At 46.6% G+C, this 20046-nt stretch overlaps 2 protein-coding genes and 1 pseudogene across 6 annotated transcripts in view; 2 read left to right on the top strand and 1 right to left on the bottom strand.

Moving 5' to 3' along the window:
* Positions 1-8071, bottom strand: part of SPECC1L (sperm antigen with calponin homology and coiled-coil domains 1 like) — a 148148-nt gene extending 140077 nt beyond the window's left edge. For 2 of the 5 annotated variants that reach the window (XM_054469313.2, XM_054469318.2), the window contains exon 1: positions 7855-8071. Coding sequence is in view for 1 of the 5 variants with exons in the window: in XM_054469315.2 (XP_054325290.1) it covers positions 1993-2022 (30 nt within the window). In the remaining 4 variants the exon portion in view is untranslated. Of the gene's footprint in view, positions 1-1992; positions 2097-7240; positions 7824-7854 lie in introns of those variants that run through there. The other 3 variants (XM_054469315.2, XM_054469312.2, XM_054469311.2) reach the window with 3 other exon arrangements.
* A 1891-nt stretch (positions 8072-9962) lies between these two features.
* On the top strand, positions 9963-10835 carry LOC129022944 (small ribosomal subunit protein eS10-like; annotated as a pseudogene).
* A 3946-nt stretch (positions 10836-14781) lies between these two features.
* LOC129022945 (putative POM121-like protein 1) lies at positions 14782-17803 on the top strand. The gene has a single exon (XM_054469320.2). It carries the CDS (start codon positions 15359-15361, stop codon positions 16505-16507), a length of 1149 nt encoding a protein of 382 aa, XP_054325295.2. The 5' UTR covers positions 14782-15358; the 3' UTR covers positions 16508-17803.
* Positions 17804-20046: the final 2243 nt, after the last annotated feature.

Here is a 20046-nt window from a genome sequence, read left to right on the forward strand (position 1 = left end):
CACTTTCACCTGCAAAGTGAGTAACAGTAATACTTATTACAGTAATTTAAGTAACACCATTTAGAGTAATTTCATCTTTAGTACTGTATTTATACTACTAAGAAAGCTGCCAACGATTCAAGCTGCACTCACTGGTAAAACCCTATGCTATATATGTAATTAATTTATTTCCTAAATTCTTACCTCCCTCCACCCCCTCCATTGGAAAATAAACTCTAAGAATGAAAAGTTTTTGTGTGTTTTTGTTTAACACTTAGAGCAGTGCCTGGCACCTAACAGTCAATATCTGCTAACTTTGACGAATGAATGGTATATTTATATTATGCAATATTACTATGAAGCCATGAAACACAATGAGTTAGAGTGGTACCAGCTAATTTAATGGAATTTCCAGAAGTATGAAACTAAGAAAACAAGAAGAAAAGTGTCAAATATATCATCCCACTTTTTTTTTCTTCCCTGAAACGGAGTCTTCCTCTGACACCCAGGCTACAGTATAGTGCTACCATCATGGCTCACTGCAACCTCAAACTTCTGGGCTCAGGGAATCCTTCCACCTCAGCCTCCCATGTAGCTGGGACTACAGGTGTGTGCCACAATGCCCAGCTAATTTATTTCAAATTATTTTTCGTAGAGACAGGGTCTCCCTATGTTGCCCAGGCTGGTCTCAAACTACTGGGCTCAAGTGATCCTCCCACCTCAGCTTCCCAAAGTGTTGGGATTACAGGTGTGAGCCACTGTGCCCAGCCTAATCCCACTTTGTAAAAAGTACACCCCCAAATCCATACACTGGTAAGGAAGTGGAGAACGTGGAATCCTCATACACAGAATGTAAAATGGTACAGCTCTGGAAAACATTTTAGCAGTTTCTCAAAATGTTTAACATAGCTACTACATGACCCAGCAATTCAACTCCCAGATATACACCTAAGAGAATTGAAAGGATATGTCCACACAAAAATTTGCAGAGGAACTTGTACACACTTCACAGTAGCATTATTCATAATAGCCCAAAGTGGCAAAAACGCAAATGTTCATCAACTGATGGACAAATAAAGCATGAATTATCATTCAGCCATATAAGAAATGAAGTGCTAATACATGCTACAACAGGGATAGACCTTGATAACATTTTGCTAAATGAAAAAAGTCAAACAAAAGGTCACATGTTGTATGATTCCATTTACATAAAAATACCTAGACTAGGCAAATCCATAGAGACACAAAGATCAGTGACTGCCCAGAGCCAGAGTGGTGAATGTGAAATGACTACTAATGAGTACAGACTTCTTTTTGAGGTATTGAACATGTTATGGAATCAGATGGTGGTGATCAATGCATAACTTTGTGAACATACCAAAAACCACATGAAAGGTACACTTCAAAAAGCCTGAATTTTAAGGTATGTGAATTATATCTCCATAAACCTATGATTTTGTTAATATACGCTTATTTGCAAATGAATACATGGATAATGAGGAATAATATGAAAGGTTAATGACAACCTTGGTGATAGGGTACATGAGACTGGGAGAGGAAGATAAGTGTTGAGGTAGAAGACGACAAAAAATAAAAGACTAAAACAATAATCCAGGGCCAGAGGCCATGAGTTGGGAGATGGAGCAAGATGAAGTGTACAAAGAAACGAGCATAAATCATAAAAAGGAGGGAACTAGGGTTGAAAAATCCAGCAAGTAGTTTGTAATGGGGGAGACGAAGCAAACCTAAGTAACTGCAGTGATTCAACGGAATTTGCAGAAAATGCAGAAGGGCGAGAAAAACAATGAAAAGATGGATCAGAAGATTTAAAATTGGCTCTACCCCACCAAAGTTTTAAAAAGCAAGCAAGAAGAAAATTCAGTTGCTCCTGGGCAAGAATTCTTGGGCCCAGTGGGGTAGAACCAAACCATGATAAGGAGACACCAGTGTTTTGTAAGCAAGAGAATGCATTAAAGAGAGAAAGGGGGCATTTATTGGGAGAAAAGGTCTCACTGTGATTGTTCTGGAATAAAGCAGCCCCATCAGACTGCCTCAGGAACTCATGGTGGAAGAGGTGCCACTGGAAAATGGCTTCGTCAGGATCTTCCCCAAGAACACTAGGAGAGGAAGAATAGAACAGCTTTAAATTTTAGCAGATATTTCTTTTTCTTAATTAAAATAAACGTTATTGACCTAATATTTTTGAGACTGGGCTCTTGCAATGCTGCCCACGCTGAACTCCAACTCCTAGGCTCAAGAGATTCTCCCACTTCAGCCTCCTGAAAAGCTGGCACTACAGGTGTGCACCACTGGGCCCAGTATAATGGCAATTTCTTGACAAATCTTGACAATGCCACCAGTATGTTTTTCTTTAGAGACAGAGTCTCTCTTTGTAGCCCAGGCTGGAGAACAGCGGTGTGATCCTAGCTCACTGCAGCCTCAAACACCTGGACTCAGGAGATCCCCCTGCCTCAGCCTCTCAAGTAGCTGAGACTACAGGTGCACACCACCACACCTGGCTAATTTTATTTTTATTTTTATTATACTTTAAGTTCTAGGGTACATACACCTGGCTAATTGTAAAATGTTTATTTGTACAGACAGGGTCATGTTATGTTGCCCAGGCTGGTCTCGAACTCAGCCTCAAGCAATCATCTTCTCTTCACGTCCCAAAGCCCTGAAATATGCCCACATCCAGCCTGCCACCAGTTTCTTTGCATACTTCTTTCCTAGGCTTGACCAAGACCTTTACTTTCTTCTGTGTACAGCTCAGCATTAAAAAAAAAAAAAAAAAAGTTTAGGCTGGGCACAATGGGTCACGCCTGTAATCCCAATACTTAGGGTGGCCAAGGCGGGAGGTTTGCTTGAACCCAGGAGTTCCACACCAGCCTAGGCAAGATGGCAAGATCACATCTCTCCAAAACAATTTTTGTAAAATTAGCCAGGTGTGCTGGCGCGGGCCTGCAGTCTCAGCTAGTGAGAAGACTAAGGCAAGAGGAATGCTTGAACCCAGGAGTTCAAGGCTACAGTGAGCTATGATCACCTCTCCAGCCTGGGTGATAGGGTGAGACCCAGTCTCTGAAAACAATTAAAAATTTAAAAAGTTGAATAATGAGTCTTCTTCTTAGAGGCAATGCATTTTTCCTCTTTAACTTTTTGTTTTCCTTCGGCTATATGCACAATAGACAAAGTTGAAATTTAATCTTAATCTCTTAAACCCTTACTGTCCAAACACATCAAACTCAAAAAAAAAAAAAAAAAAAAAAACCAAAAAAGGTGAAAGGTGTACAAGAGAAAAAAGGGAAGTAATCTGTGCCAAATGTACATTCTTTCCACAATTTGGGACAAAAATGATGCCTACCTGGTCTCTGGGTGCCAAAATAAGACATTAGAGACACTCCCCTCCTTCAAGAAATAAAATTGGAATCAGACACTAAGATACAATTAAACAGACTTTGAAAGTTGGTATGCACTACTGGGAGGTGTCTCACAGCTGGCAGGGTCAATTGCAACTAGAATAAAAGCTCCTAAGGGCAGAAACTAAGTGGCTTACTTCCTCTGTAACACTGCCGTGCCCAGCACTGTACCAGCACCCCAGCAGAGTCAACAACTTTCCGTCAAGCCACACACTTACGGTCTCATCATCCAGTGGAGGCCGCAGATGAGACATAGTGTGCCAAATCCCAAATGCACAGGGTGCCAGACAAGTCTGCAGGAGGCAGGAGGACTAGGGAAGCCTTCCAGGCAAGGTGATGCCTGAGCTGAGTTGTTTTTCTTTTGAGTTTGGAACATTAATTTAATTGGAGGAAAACAAGGGACATGAAAAGGGCAAGGAAATAAGAAAATGAGCTGAGTTTTGAAGGCAATCATCAGATGTAGTGAGAGAAGAATATTCCAGCAGAGGGAGACAAGGAGACTGCAGAGATTTTAAGGGGCCAAGAGCTGTTTGGTGCAGCTCAGTGAAGCACCTAAACAGAGGTGGGGGAAGGAGAACAGGGGTCAAAGCCCAGTATTGAAGTGTTCTGGATACCAAGCTAAGGAGACCTTATTAGGAAGGTAGTGGGGCTGTTGAAGGGTTTAAATGGGAGAGTGATTGTGAACAGATTAATAGTTTGGAAAGATACAGGCAGAAGTAAACCTCTGGATTTAACCAAAAAATAAAGGACAGAACCACAATGAAGATGTTGGAAAAGATCAGGAAAAACACTGTTAAAAGATATTCACTCTCTTCTCTTATTTACAGATTTCCTTTATGGAATTACCAAATTATTCTTTGAAAATAGAGAACTCAGAAGTGTCTGAGAGCAGTCAGTCAGTCAGTCTTCAGAATGTAAAAACTACTATTCTGAAGAAGTAGATATTACATTATTAATTTCATTTCAAGATGCTTTAAAAACGTGCCTTTTGATACACTGCAGGATTTTTAAGAGTATGTCACAATAACTGTAAATCTTACTTGAAATTAACAGAAGAAGAGCACTATAAATTTTAAAGGCTTCACAGACAGGGATCATCTGTTATGTTCACTTTGGAACAGATCATAACTGTCCCTCCCCCTCAACATACCCAAAATACATTGTTTAAGGCTACTTTCTTAATGGTCATGTTATTTCACAGTAAAAGACTGAGGTCACAATGATTTCTGAGCTGATAGAAAACCCCATGGGGGTTCTTTACCTCACAGCTAGTCTATTCAGTACTAACAATTCCAACCACCGGAAGGAATTTCCCTGCCTAGGCTTATTTGTTGGCACAACACAAAAAAATCTCCTGGGGCCCAGTGAGGTGGCTAGTGTCTGTAATCCCAGCACTTTGGGAGGCCAAGGCAGGCAGATCACCTGAGGTCGGGAGTTCCAGACCAGCCTGACCAACATGGAGAAACCCTGTCTCTACTAAAAATACAAAATCAGCCAGGGGTGGTGGCACATGCCTGTAATCCCAGCTACCTGGGAGGCTGAGGCAGGAGAATCGCTTGAACCTGGGAGGCGGAGGTTACAGTGAGCCAAGATCATGCCATTAGACTCCAGCCTGGGCAACAAGAGCAAAACTCTGTCTCAAAACAAAATATCTCCTGACATTTTATATCTAATAGGAAAAGATCTATTTAACAATGATCAGAATAGGAACATCTTTAATGCCACGCAAATTTAACAGCTTTCTCAGTGGATTTCTCAGTAGACTGTGACAAATGACCTCAAAATAAACTCACATTTATTCTTAAGAAATATTCTATATTTGAATCTTCTTAACAGCAAAAGCCCCAGGAACTTTTTCCTGAACTCCCTAACAACAGCAGCAAAACGAGATTCTCAGTTCTCTTTATTTTTACAAATCACAATAACTACCCTTGAATTTACTATTTACGTTTACCATATATCACCATTTACTATCACCATCACTTCATAAGAGATGCTTTATTTTAACACCAAGAAAGCAGAACTTTTTTAAAGAAAGGATAGTCCTTCAATCGAATAAATTGAATTGTAAAAAAGACTCCCAATATTGTCCTTTTTTTCTTATTTCTGTTCCCTTACTGAGCTGAGCAGTTTGTGTAATACCACACACAGGTTAGTCATGTGATTTAAATATGTATATGATAGTAATTTTGATACTATCACTTAAGTCATTTGAAATATCAGATGCACTGCGTGTCAAGTCAATTATAGAGAACCACTGCTTCAGAGAAATCACATCTGAGGAGGAAACACCGTAGATACACCCCCTAAAAGTTCACCTTCGAAACAGAAATTTTGATACAAACTTCACTTTAACTACAACTGTAATTGTAATTATTACAGTTATTCTCCACTCACTAGATACTGTACTTGACACTCAACGTTATTTGGTTGGCTACCAACGTGCACCAGTGATAAAGCTTTCCTATGGCACAACATTCACTTTCTTACTGAAAATGGCAAGAAAACCCCTACACACCTGCAACCCTTATGAAGCATTCTCCAGCTATCAAAAAAGTCACTGAGTCGGCTAAGCGACTCTGTGTGGTGTACACTAAATCAAAGGGGAAAAGGTGTTTTTATGGAGGAAAAAAATACTGGATCAGCCATTTATTCATAGAAACAATTTTACCCACAACAATACTTCTCCTTTCACTATACACCCTTCTATATTGGTTTCGTTATTTTACAACATACATGTATATTGTAATAGCTCTTTTTTTGTTTGTTTGTTTATTTTTGAGACAGAGTCTCACTCTGTCACCCAGGCTGGAGTGCGGTGCAGTGGCGAGACCTCGGTTCACTGCACCCTCCGCCTCCTAAGCAATTCTCCTGCCTCGGCCTCCCGAGCCGCTGGGATCACAAGCGTGTGCCACCACGCCCGGCTAATTTTTGTAGAGACCGGGTTTCACCATGTTGGCCAGGCTGGTATCGAACTCCTGACCTCAGGTGATCCGCCCGCCTAGGCCTCCCAAATTACTGAGATTACAGGCGTGAGCCAGGGTGCTCGGCCTTGTTGTCTGGTTTTTGTTTTTTTTGAGATGGAGTCTCGCTCTGTCACCCAGGCTGGAGTACAGTGGCACGAACTCGGCTCACTGCAACCTCCGCCTCCTGGGTTCAAGCGATTCTCCTGCCTCACCCTCCTGAGTAGCTGGAATTACAGGAGCGCGCTTTTTGTATTTTTAGTAGAGACAGGATGTCGCCATGTTGGTCAGGCTGGTCTTGAACTCCTGACTTCAGGTGATCCGCCCGCCCCAGCCTCCCAAAGTGCTGGGATTACAGGCGAGGCACCGCGCCTGGCCTGGTTTTTAATTATGAAGAAAAAATTACTATAGTCCCTTTGGTATCACCCACATTGGCAAAATTGCAGTACCCCTCCACTCTCCGAAGCCACCAGAAATGACTGCTGTTGTCTACAAAGCCTACAGCTCCGATTTCATCTCAAGATGTGTCCTACTGGGTGACAGCAAATGTCATTTTTTAAAGGCTTGTATCTGTTATAAGCTTGGGAAATATTATCAATGGCTTAAGAGGTTCTTTTGACAAAAGAAAACACTGTTCACTGAAATCACCTGGGCTGTATTCACGGGAATCTTTTCCTCGCCCTTCGGGTACTTCGGACAAATGATCAAGGACATCAACAAATCACGGTTCCCTGCATTTAAATGATCACAGAATTTTTGCGTGTTCTGTAAATGGGCTAAAACTACTGGAAACTGATTTCTTTTCGTCATCTCCAGGGCAGCTTGCCCAATGTGCTGTGACTATGATGTCTTAGACTTAACTACTTAAGGTAATATAATTACCAAATTCCTGGAAATGCAAAACGTCCTCAGACAGGTACCGGATTATTCACATCCAACCTGATGCAATTAACCACGTCTCAAGAAGAAAGGACATTCCGTCGGCCTCGGGCGCCGGCCACAGCAGAAGCAGCACCCGCAGCAGGCCCGGGGTCCGCTGCCTGTGGCCCCTGCTCCTCCGCGCTGCGCCCTCGGGGCCACCGAACAACGCTGTCCCCGCCCCAGGCAAGGGACCCGGACGATGGGGCGGTAGCCGCAGCCTCTACCGGAGCACGGGAAAGGCAAGCACGAGGGTCGCACCCGGCCTGTCTGCACACAGACAAGCCGCAAGCGGGATCCCAAAACCAGCTGAACCCCAACAACAACGGACGAAGGCCCGTGGGTCTCGGCGGCGAAGCCTGCGAGTTGTCCCAGGAGCCCCGAAGCCCAGAACGAGGACGGCGCGGGAAGGGAAAGGCGCAGGCGCGGGACACACTGGAGGGGCCCAGGAGCAGGGACGGCACAGGCCCCAGGCCTGCCGGGGTCTGCGGGGATGCCCGGGCGCGGCGCGCGGGCGGCGCTGAGGCGATAAACCAACCCGCCAGCGAACACTGTGGGAACCCGGCCGTGGCTCTTACCGCGCGGCACCGCATCGCTCCCTCGCAATCTCCTGGTTTGAGCTGGGCAGTAAGCTCACCCGGTGGCTCAGCCGAGACCCGTTGAGTCCAGCCTCAGGGAAGCAGCCAACCCCGCAGCGCCGCTTGCCGGGCCCGCCCTGCCTCCCTCGCGGCCCCCGCCCTTGGCCAGCCCCTTCGCGCCCAGCAGGGCTGCGGCCGTCTGCGCAGGCGCCGTGGCCGTCTGCGCAGGCGCCGTGGAGGCCCCGCCTATATTCCTTCACTGCGCAGGCGCCGCTGTCCCCCACCCCCCCACCCCCTCCCCTTCCCCCATCTCCAGCTCGCGTCCGTCTGGCCACTGGGTCGCGCAGGCGCCGTGCCACTTGGCCGGTCAAGAAAAAAGTAGCCGGCCAGCCGGTGCGCATGCGTTAGGCCTTGGGCTGGAGCCTGGCAAGGCGGGTCCTTTCAGAGGCCCCACTGGGCCCAGCGGAATGATGCTCGGAGTCCGCTAGTCCCAAAGGTTCTCCTCAGCGTGTTTACCGTGTGCCAAGGACTGTGCTCTGCATGAGGCAGACAGTGGTGAGGAAAACACAAAGCCCTGTCCTCCTGGCACTCCCGGTACAGACAAAAAAATAGGGAACAGACAAAAAAATAGGCGAGCAACATATATATACGTATATGTATATACACACATATACATATATGTATATGCACACATATACATATATACGTATATGTATATGCGCATATACATATACGCGTATATGTATATGCACATATACATATATACGTATATGTATATGCACATATACATATACGCGTATATGTATATGCGCATATACATATACGCGTATATGTATATACACACATACATATACGCGTATATATGTATACACACATATACATATATGCGTATACACGTATATACACACATATACATATATGCATATACACACATATACATATATGCGTATACACGTATATACACACATATACATATATGCGTATACACGTATATACACACATATACGTATACACGTATATACACACATACGTATACACGTATATACACACATACGTATACACGTATATACACACATATACGTATACACGTATATACACACATATACGTATACACGTATATACACACATATACGTATACACGTATATCACACATATACGTATACACGTATATACACGTATACGTATACGTATACACGTATATACACACATGTACGTGTACGTGTATACACGTATATACACACATGTACGTGTACGTGTATACACGTATATACACACATGTACGTGTACGTGTATACACGTATATACACATATACGTGTACGTGTATACACGTATATACATATATGTATATACACATATATACGTATATATGTGTATATACACATGTATACATATATGTATATACACGTGTATACATATATGTATATACACATGTATACATATATGTATATACACATATATACACATATACGTATACGTATACACGTATATACACACATATACGTATACGTATACACGTATATACACGTATACGTATACGTATACACGTATATACACACGTATACGTATACACGTATATACACACGTATACGTATACACGTATATACACACGTATACGTATACACGTATATACACACGTATACGTGTACGTGTATACATGTATATACATATCTGTATATACATATATACATATCTGTATGTACACATATATACATATCTGTATGTACCCATATATACATATCTGTATGTACCCATATATACATATCTGTATGTACCCATATATACATATCTGTATGTACACATATATAGTATATCTGTATATACACATATATACATATCTGTATATACACATATATACGTATATCTGTATATACACATATATACGTATAGGTATATACACATATATACGTATATCTGTATATACACATATATACGTATAGGTATATACACATATATACGTATAGGTATATACACATATATACATATATAGTATAGGTATATACACACGTATATACCTATACGTATATGTATATACACACATATATACATATATATGTGTGTATATAGATATCTGTATGTGTATATATGTATATATATAAAATATTAAAGAAATTCTGGTGGAGTTCGAGTTCCATCGGCCCCCATCCGGGCCACCCTGCCGCCTTAGTGGCTACTCCTCCCCAGAATGCTGATGCCTAAGAAAAACCGGATTGCCATTTATGAACTCCTTTTTAAAGAGGAAATCACAGTGGTCAAGAAGGATGTCCACATGCCTAAGCACCTGGAGCTGGCAGACAAGAATGTGCCGGGCCAGGAGCGGTGGCTTACGCCTGTAATCCCAGCACTTTGGGAGGCTGAGGCGGGTGGATCACGAGGTCAGGAGTTCAAGACCAGCCTGGCCAAGATGGTGAAACCCCGTGTCTACCAAAAATACAAAAATATTAGCCAGGAGCGGTGGCAGACACCTGTAATCCCAGCTAGTCGGGAGGCCAAGGCAGGAGAATTGCTTGAACCCAGGGGGGCGGAGGTTGCAGTGAGACGAGATCGCGCCCCTGCACTCCAGTCTGGGCGACAGAGTGAGACTCATCTCAAAAAAAAAAAAAAAAAAAAAAAGAATGTGCCCAGCCTTCATGTCGTGTAGTCCCGAGGCTACTACGTGAAGGAACAGTTTGCCTGGAGACTTTTCCACTGGTACCTTACCAATGAGGGTATCCAGTATCTCCGTGATTACCTTCATCTGCCCCTGGAGATTGTGCCTGCCACCCTACGCCACAGCCGTCCAGGGACTGGCAGGCCTCGGTCTAAAGGTCTGGAGGGTGAGCGACCTGCAAGACTCACAAGAGGGGAAGCCGACAGAGATACCTACAGAGGGAGTGCTCTGCCCCCTGGTGCCAACAAGAAAGCCGAGGCTGGGGCTGGGTCAGCAACCGAATTCCAGTTTAGAGGCAGATGTGGTCGTGGACGCCATCAGCCGCCTCAGTAAAATTGGAGAGGATTATTTTGCATTGAATAAACTTACAGCCAAAAAGACTTTAAAAAAAAAAGAAAAAAATTGTATTATGTCACAAATGAACCCGTTGCAATGATCATACAGGTTTTTTCCTTTGATAGTTTGTACTACTTTAATAGTTTTTTCTTTTATTACATCATCTTAGTCTCCTAGGAAAACCCTAACTTGGTCATGATACATGTTTAATCCATTGCTGGATTATTTGCTAATATTTTATTTAGCATTTTTGCATATATGTCCATAAGAAGTTAGTCTATACTTTTGCCTCCTTGTACTATTTATGTCTGGTTTGGTTTTAAGTCTATACTAAATTCACAGTGAGTTGGGGAGAATTCCATTTGCTTCTTTTTCTGGAAGATTATGTAGGCTGGGGTCGTGTGTGGTGCCTTATGTCTGTAATCCCAGCACTTTAGGAGGCCAAGGTGGGCGAATCATGAGGACAGGGGTTGAGACCACCCTGGCTAACACGGTGAAACCCCGTCTCTACTAAAAATACAAAAAATTAGCTGAGCGTGGTGGCGGGCGCCTGTAGTCTCAGCTACTCAGGAGGCTGAGGCAGCAGAATGGCGTGAACTCGGGAGGCGGAGCTTGCAGTGAGCCGAGATCGTGCCACTGCACTCCAGCCTGGACAACAGAGCGAGACTCCATCACCAAAAAAAAAGATTATGTAGGCCAGGTACTGTGGGTCGTGCTTGTAATCCTAGCACATTGGGAGGCCGAGGCGGGCAGATTACCTGAGGTCAGGAGTACGAGAACACCCTGGCTAACGTGGTGAAATCCCGTCTCTACTAAAAATACAAAAAATTAGCCAGGCACACCTGTAATCCTAGCTACTGTGGAGGCTGAGGCAGGAGAACTGCTTGAACCTGGGAGGCGGAGGTTGCGGTGAGCAGAGATCACACCACTGCGCTCCAGTCTGGGCTACAGAGGGAGACTTCCTCTCAAAAATAAATAAATAAATAAATTATATTTTAAAAATTCTGTAGAAGATAAAGACTTTCTGTTCTTTTTAATGTTTCCTGGACTTATCTATAAAATCATCTGGGCCAGGTGCTTTTCTTTGGTTTTATTTTTGGGAGATTTTTGACGGGATGGGATACAGATTTTAAAATAAACATTCAATTCCTTTAACGGTTCTAGATCTAGACAAACTTTTCTCTTTCTTCCTACTTCGTTTTTATGAAGTTATATTTTTCTTTTGAGATGAAATTTCTCTGTTGCCCAGGCTAGACTGCAGTCACCCCATCTCGGCTCACTGCAATCTCTGCCTCCCAGGTTCAAGTGATTCTCCCACCTCAGGCTCCCGAGCAGCTGGGTTTACAGGCATGTGCCACCACACCCAGCTAATTTTCGTATTTTTAGTAGAGTTGGGGTTTTACTATGTTGGCCAGGCTGGTCTTGAACTCCTGATGTCAGGTGATTTGCCAACCTCGGCCTCCCAAAGTGCTGGGATTATAGGCGTTAGCCACCCCACCTGGCCTGAGTTATATTTTTCTATAAAACTGTTTTGATATTTTTAAAAATCACTGGCATAACATGGTTTATGTAGTGTCCTTGTGATTTTTGTCTTAATATTGTGTATTTATTTATTTATTGAGATTGAGTCTCACTCTGTCACCCAGGCTGGAGTGCAGTGGCCTGATCTTGGCTCACTGTGACCTCCACCTCCTGGGTTCAAGCGATTCTCATGCCTCAGCCTCCCCAATAGCTGGGATTACAGGCACCTGCCACCACACCCAGCTAATTTTTGTTTTGTTTTGTTTTGAGATGGAGTTCCACTCTTGTTGCCCAGCTTGGAGTACAATGGCGCAATCTCAGCTCAGCACAACTTCCAACTCCTGGGTTCAAGCAATTCTCCTGCCTCAGCCTCCTGAGTGGCTGGGATTACAGGCATGAGCCACTAGGCCAGGCTAATTTTGTATTTTTAGTAGAGATGGGGTTTCTCCATGTTGGTCACGCTGGTCTCGAACTCCCGACCTCAGGTGATCCGCCTGCCTCGGGATTACAGAGGTGAGCCACCACGCCTGGCTATTTTTGTATTTTTAGTAGAGACGGAGTTTCTACTAAACTCCGTCTTGAAGTTAGGAGTCCGAGGCCAGCCTGTGCAAGATGGCGAAACCCCGTCTGTATTAAAAACACAAAAATTAGCCAGACCTGGTGGCTCATGCCTGTAATCCCAGCTACTAAGGAGGCTGAGGCAGGAGAATCGCTTGAACCCAGGAGGCGGAGGTTGCAGTGAGCTGAGATCGTGCCATTGCACTCCAGCCTGGGGGACAAGAGGAAAACTCTGTCTCAAAAAAAGAAAAAAAGATGAAAAACTTGGAAAAATATGGAAGAAACCAAATGGATTTCTAGTTCCTAAGCAAATTGAAGACACAGTCATAAAAGTGCATTAAATTAATAACCCTCTTTTTTAAAATTTGTTTTAAGATAGAGTCTCACTCTGTTGCCCAGTCTGGAGTGCAGTGGTGCCATCTCGGCCCACCACAACCGCCGCCTCCTGGGTTCAAGTGATTCTCCTGCCTCGGCCACACGAGTAGCTGGGACTACAGGCGCGAGCCACCATATCTGGCTAATTTTTGTATTTTTAGTAGAGACAGGATTTCACTATGTTGGCCAGGCTGGTCTCCAGCTCCTGATCTCGTGATTCACCTGCCCCGACCTCCCAAAGTGCTGGGATGCGTGAGCCCCCACGCCTGGCCACTACTTTTCCTTTTCTTTGTGTGTGTGTGGTTTTTTTTGGTGTGTGTGTGTGTGAGATGGAGTTTCGCTCTTGTTGCCCAGGCTAGAGTGCAATGGTGAGATCTCAGTTCACTACAACCCCTGCCTCAGCAGGAGAGCAGGAATCTTCAGCGATCCACTGGCGGATCTGCAGCCATTGTGGGCTCCTGGTCTTCCCATGACTTTTGTGTGGGTGCCTCTCCTTCCAGTACCTATCCCGCGAGCGTCCCCCAGCCTCCTGCCATTGCCAGCAGGTGCTGTGATCGCGCCATTGCACTCCAGCCTGGGGGACAAGAGCGAAACTCCATCTCAAAATTAAAAGAAAAGGATGAAAATTTTGGAAACATATGGAAGAAACCAAATGGATTTCTAGCTCAACTAAATCGTAATTATTCAGTGTCTATTTTTTGCAAGAAACCATATATTTCATGTCCACAATCAGGGCCACAGTCCCAGCTCTCTTGTGGGTGTTTCCTAAGCAAATTGAAGAACACGGGCATAAAAGTGCATTAAATTAATAAACCTTTCCTCTCTGTCTCTGTCTCTCTTTCTCTCTCTTTTTGAGATGGAGGTTCACACTGTCACCCCAGCTGGAGTGCAGTGGCGAGATCTTGGGTCACTGCAAGCTTCGCCTCCCAAGTTCACGCCATTCTCCTGCCTCAGCCTCCGGAGTAGCTGGGACTACAGGCACCCGCCACCACGCCCGGCTAATTTTTTGTAGTTTTAGTAGAGACGGGTTTCGCTATGTTGGCCAGGCTGGTCTCCAACTCCTGATCTCCTGATCCGTCTGCCTCGACCTCCCAAAGTGCTAGGATTATAGGCATAAGCCACCACGCCTGGCCTCTTTTTTTTCTTTTTCTTTTTTTTAATTTTGAGACGGAGTTTTGGTCTTCTTGCCCCGGCTGGAGTGCAATGGTGTGATCTCAGCTCACTGCAATCTCCACCTCTGCAGGAGAGCAGGAATCTTCAGTGATCCATGGGCAGATCTGCAGCCATTGTGGGCACCTGTTCTTCTCACGACCTTTGTGCCCGGGTCTCAGCATGTGCTGAGATCACGCCATTGCACTCCAGCCTGGGGGACAAGAGCGAAACTCCATCTCAACGGAACCCTTAAGGTCGTTCCGTCACTGGGGCCATTATGAGCTCACGCACCCACTCCCTCAGGTTTAAAAGGCGCGTTGCCCGGCAACAGAAGGAACTGCTGGCTTAGACTTTGGCCAAGTTGGCAGCTCCACGAGGACGCTCAGAGTCCAGCTCTCCAGCGTTCAAGCATCTGACGGTTCCCCACTCCTCCCAGGAGCGGTTACCTGGGCACTCTGTGCCCCTCATTCCTGTCGGGGCCCAGGCTGAGGACCTGCTAGTAGGGCTCAGTTGCCTGGAGTCCGTTCAGCCCATCCCCCAGTTCACTTTGCTTGTGGGATCTCCCTGTTGCTCCTGCCCCTGGACTGAGTGGCAGGCCATCCTACAAGCACCCGGACACTTGGCATCAGTGGTGTCAAGACAACTCTAAGAAGGTTTTCTGTGATCCTGCAAGACCTGTGTTCCTTCCCGGTGATTCTGCCTTCAATTTGATTGCACAGGTACCACAGCAAGCCAGTGCTGCGTGCGCCGAATTCCAGGGCGTCCTCTAGCTCAGCCACTACACTGAGCACAAGGACTCTCTGTGGGACCCAGGAGCAGGTAGTCACCCCTTTGGAGCGCACAACAGCCGGCTGTCCCCAGACTTGTGGCCAGGGAAGATAGTATTCAGGGCCCTCAAGGAGAGCGGGGCAGGGATGCCTGAGCAGGACAAGTACCCTAGAGTCCAAGAGAATCCTGATGATCAGAGAAGGGTCCCCGAGGTCACCGGGGATGCACGGTCTGCATTTTGGCCACTGCGGGACAACAGAGGCCTCTTTCCCTTTGTGCCCAGTCCCGGAACTCTGCAGAGAGACCTCCATGCCCACAGGTCAGAAGTCAGATATAACCAGAGATCCCAGATCTCCTGGACGAGCTCGTGCCCCAAACAAAATGCCATCTCGAGCTCCTACAGCTCTATGGGAGGCCTCCCGGGGCTAAAGCAGAGGAGGGGGCCAGCCTCATCCCACTGCCAGCTGCCCCTCAGTTCCTCAAAGACAGTGAGTGAGGACGGACCTCAGGCTGTCTCTTCAGGTCACACCCAGTGTGAAAAGATGGCAGATATAGCACCAGGGCAGACACTGGCCCTCAGGAATGGCTCCCCTAGATCCCAGGCCTCTAGGCCCCATAAACGCAAGCTTCCCCTGCCACCACGCAGGCAAGGGGATCCTCTGATGCTGCCACCTCCCTTAGAGCTGGGCTTCCAGGTCACTGCCGAAGACCTGGACCTGGAGAAGGAGGCGGCATTCCAGCGCATCAACAGTGAACTGCGGGCTGAGGCCAAGGCCATCTCGGACTGTACACCCTCACGGCCTTCCCACACTTTGTCCTCACTTGCAACAGGGGCTTCTGGTGTGCCCGCTCTCTCTAAAGCACCCAGTATGGATGCACAGCAGGAGAGACACAAGTCCCAAGACTGCCTGGGCCCAGTGGCCCCCCTAGCTTCTGCTGCAGAGGTCCCCTCTACAGCTCCTGTGTCTGGGAAGAAGCACAGACCACCAGACCCCCTGTTCTCCTCCTCAGATCCCCTTCCTGCCACTTCTTCCCACTCCCGGGACTCAGCCCAGGTCACCTCGCTGATTCCTGCCCCCTTCCCAGCTGCAAGCATGGATGCGGGCATCAGAAGAACAAGGCCTGGCACTTCTGCTCCTGCAGCTGCCGCAGCAGCCCCTCCCCCCTCCACATTGAACCCCACGTTGTGGTCACTACTGAATGGAGTGGATGGAGGCCCTTCACATTTCTGGGCCACAGCCACGGCTGAAGCAGTTGCCCAGAGGTCAGAAGTCAGATACAACCAGAGATCCTAGACCTCCTGGACGAGCTCATGCACCAAGCGAAATGCCATCTTGAGTTCCCACAGCTCTACGGGAGGTCTCCCGGGGTAAAGCGGAGGAGGGGGCCAGCTTCATCCCACTGCCAGCTGACCCTCTGTTCCTCAAAGACAGTGAGTGAGGACGGACCTCAGACTCTCTCTTCGGGTCACACCCAGTGTGAAAAGACAGCAGATATAGCACCAGGGCAGACACTCGCCCCCAGGAATGGCTCCCCCAGATCCCAGGCCGATAGGCCCCATAGACGCAAGTTTCCCCTGCTGCCACACAGGCGAGGGGAGCCTTTGATGCTGCCACCTCCTTTGGAGCTGGGGTTCCGGGTCACTGCTGAAGACCTGGACCTGGAGAAAGAGGCGGCATTCCAGCGCATCAACAGTGAACTGCGGGCTGAGGCCAAGGCCATCTCGGACTGTACACCATCACGGCCTTCCCACACTTTGTCCTCACTTGCAACAGGGGCTTCTGGTTTGCCCGCTCTCTCTAAAGCACCCAGAATGGATGCACAGCAGGAGAGACACAAGTCCCAAGACTGCCTGGGCCCAGTGGCCCCCCTGGCTTCTGCTGCAGGGGCCCCCTCTAGAGCTCCCATGTTTGGCACGGAGCACAGACCACCAGGCCCCCTCACGTTCTCCTCCTCAGATCCCCCTCCTACCACCTTTTTCTACTAATGGTACTTCTGGTACTCAGCCCAGGTCATGTGGCAGATTCCTGCCCCCTTCCCAGCTGCAAGCATGGACGGAAGCATGAGAAGCCCACAGCCTGGCACTTCTGGAGCCAGTTCTAGCCCTACAACTGCACCCACGGTAATTTGGAGTAGAGTCGGATCCACGTCTGCATTCTGTCAGAAGAAAATCTTTTAAGAGAAAGGACCAAAGGAAATAGGGCATGAGGGGGCCTGAACACCCAGGGGCCCCCCAGGCAGAGCACTTCCATGGTGACTGTGGGACCTGGCACGGGGAGCAACTCTGTTGGGTGGCACTTCTGCCTTTACTTTCTATCACATCCCTGGGGGACCATTTAAACCGACGCCTGCAATTGCAAGTCGGGGATCCAGTGCCACTGCAAACAAGGCAGGCTTCACGTGCAAGTCTGGGCCAACCTCTCACCCTAGCAACTCCACTTCCCGCGTAGGCACAGCAAGGAGGAACCTGGCTTCTAAGGCTCCCTCATGCGCTGTCAGGAGTTCTGCTGGACACAAGTCCAATGCGCCATCCTCCAGCTTATCCTTCTCCACGTCGGGCTTTTGAGCCCATCATAAATTCCTAGAGTGAGGTCCAGAAGTGTTGTGTCTATGTTTCCTTCCAATATATTTGTGGTTTCATATCTTAACATTCACATTTCCGTCTTGAATCTATCTCGAGGTGATTTTTCTATATGCTGAGAGATAAGGGTCCAGTTTCATTCTTCTGCATGTGGCTATCCAACCCTCCCAGTACCATTCATTGAAGAGGGTGTCCTTTCCCCAGTGTGTGTTTCTGTCAGCTCTGTCAAAGACCAATTGGCTGTGAATATGTGTCTGTCTTTCTGGGTTCTCTCATCTGTCCCATTGATCTAAGTGTCTAGTTTTATGCTAGGATTATACTATTTTGGTTACTATGCACTTGTCAAAAATGTTGTAGTCTAATTTGCAGTGAAATGGGATGCCTCTAGTTTTGTTGTTTTTGCTGAGCATGACTTTGGGTCTTTGAGCTCTTTTTTGGTTCTTTTTTATGAATTTTAGGACTTTCCAGTTCTGTGAGTGATGACATTGGTATTTTGGTAGGGGTTGTATTGAATCTCTAGACCGCTTCGGGCAGTATGGTCATTTTAATGCTATGAATTCCTTCCACGAGCATGAAATGATTGTCCATTTCTTTCTGTCCTCTTAAACATTTTCATCAGTGTTTTGTAGTTTTCCTTGTAGAAATCTTTCACCTCCTTGGTAAAATTTCTTCTGTGGCATACATCTTTCCATGTTGTTGCTATTGTAAATGGGATTGCCTTCTTAATTTCTTTCCCAACCAGACCATTATTGGTGTATAGAAATGCTGCTGATTTTTTTGTTGTTGTTTTTGATTCTGTATCCTGCAAATGACTGTATTAATTTATTTATCAAGTCTAGGGGTTTTCTGGTGGAGCCTTGACATGTTTCTAGATCCAAGATCACATCTTCATCAGACAAGGATAATTTGATGTCCTCTTTTCCAGTGTGGATGCCTTTTATTGTTTTCTCTTGCCTGATTGTGTGATGTCGAATAGGAGTGGTGAGAACGGGCATCCTCGTCTTGTTCCTGTTTACAGAGGAAATGCTTTCAACTTTCCCCTATTCTATAATAGGTTAGCTATGGCTTTGTTGTATCAGCTTTTATTATTTTCAGTAATGTTGTTTTGTTTGTTTGTGTTTTTTGAGAGAGAGTCTTGCTCTTGCCACCCAGGCTGGAGTGCAATGTTGTGATCTTGGCTCACTGCTACCTCCGCCTCCTGGGTTCAAGCGATTCTCCTGCTCAGCCTCCTGAGTAGCTGGGATTACAGGTGCCTGCCACCACACCCGGCTAATTTTTGTACTTTTAGTAGAGATAGGGTTTCACCATGTTGGCCAGGCTGGTCTCGAACTCCTGACATCAAGTGATCCACCCACCTCAGCTTCCCAAAGTGCTGGGATTACACGCATGAGCCACTGCACACAGCCCTACCATTTTCAGGTATGTTTCTTCTATACCTAGTTTATTTGTTCCTTTTTTCAAGACATGGTCTCACTCTGTATTTCATGTTGGAATACAGTGGCAGGATCATAGCTGCAGCTTTGCACTCCTGGGCTGAAGCCACTTCAGCCTTCTGAGTAGCTGAGACTACCAGTGCATGTCACCAGAGTTGGCTAGTTTTTATTTTTTGTAGAGATCTATGTTCCTCAGGTTGGCCTTGAACTGTTGATCTCAACTGATCCTCCCAACTCAGCCTCCCAAAAGCACTGGGTTGACGAGCACGAGCCACTGCCTGGCCCAGAGTCACATTTTAACATCACATCCTCACTGCTGCGCTCAAGTTTTGGCAGTGACTGAAAATGCTAAGGGAGAGTTTCTGGTCAGGCCCGGCCCCGTCTGTGCATAGGAGGGGAATGGAAAAATGGCCTGTGGATGGTTCTTTTGGAGAAATGGCCAGACAAGCACTGAGATGCCATTTCCTGGAATACAGGGCCGTGCGATGTCCAGCCCAGCTGCCAGGTCCAGGGCCCTCGGCACCATCTAGTTTGGGAGCTTATTCAGAAGTGGCCTCATTTGCCCAAAGCAGCTGGTTTCCCATCCAATCTGGCCCCACTTGAGAGGGCTCGTCCCCTTGTCCAGCCCTTGGTGTGGTCTCCACCAGGTCCCCAGCCCACCAGTGCAGGGCGCCCCTGAGCCTGCTGCTGCCATGGGCCCTGTCTCTACCCAGGACGTCCCCACACCCTCGCAGTGTCAGGGAAATGATCATGGTGACGGTGACACTCCGCAGGCAGGGCTGCTGAGAGAAGCTGAGAAGAGTCACACTGCAGGCAGGGG

Source organism: Pongo pygmaeus, chromosome 23 (assembly GCF_028885625.2).
Source record: "Pongo pygmaeus isolate AG05252 chromosome 23, NHGRI_mPonPyg2-v2.0_pri, whole genome shotgun sequence".
NCBI lineage: Eukaryota > Metazoa > Chordata > Mammalia > Primates > Hominidae > Pongo > Pongo pygmaeus.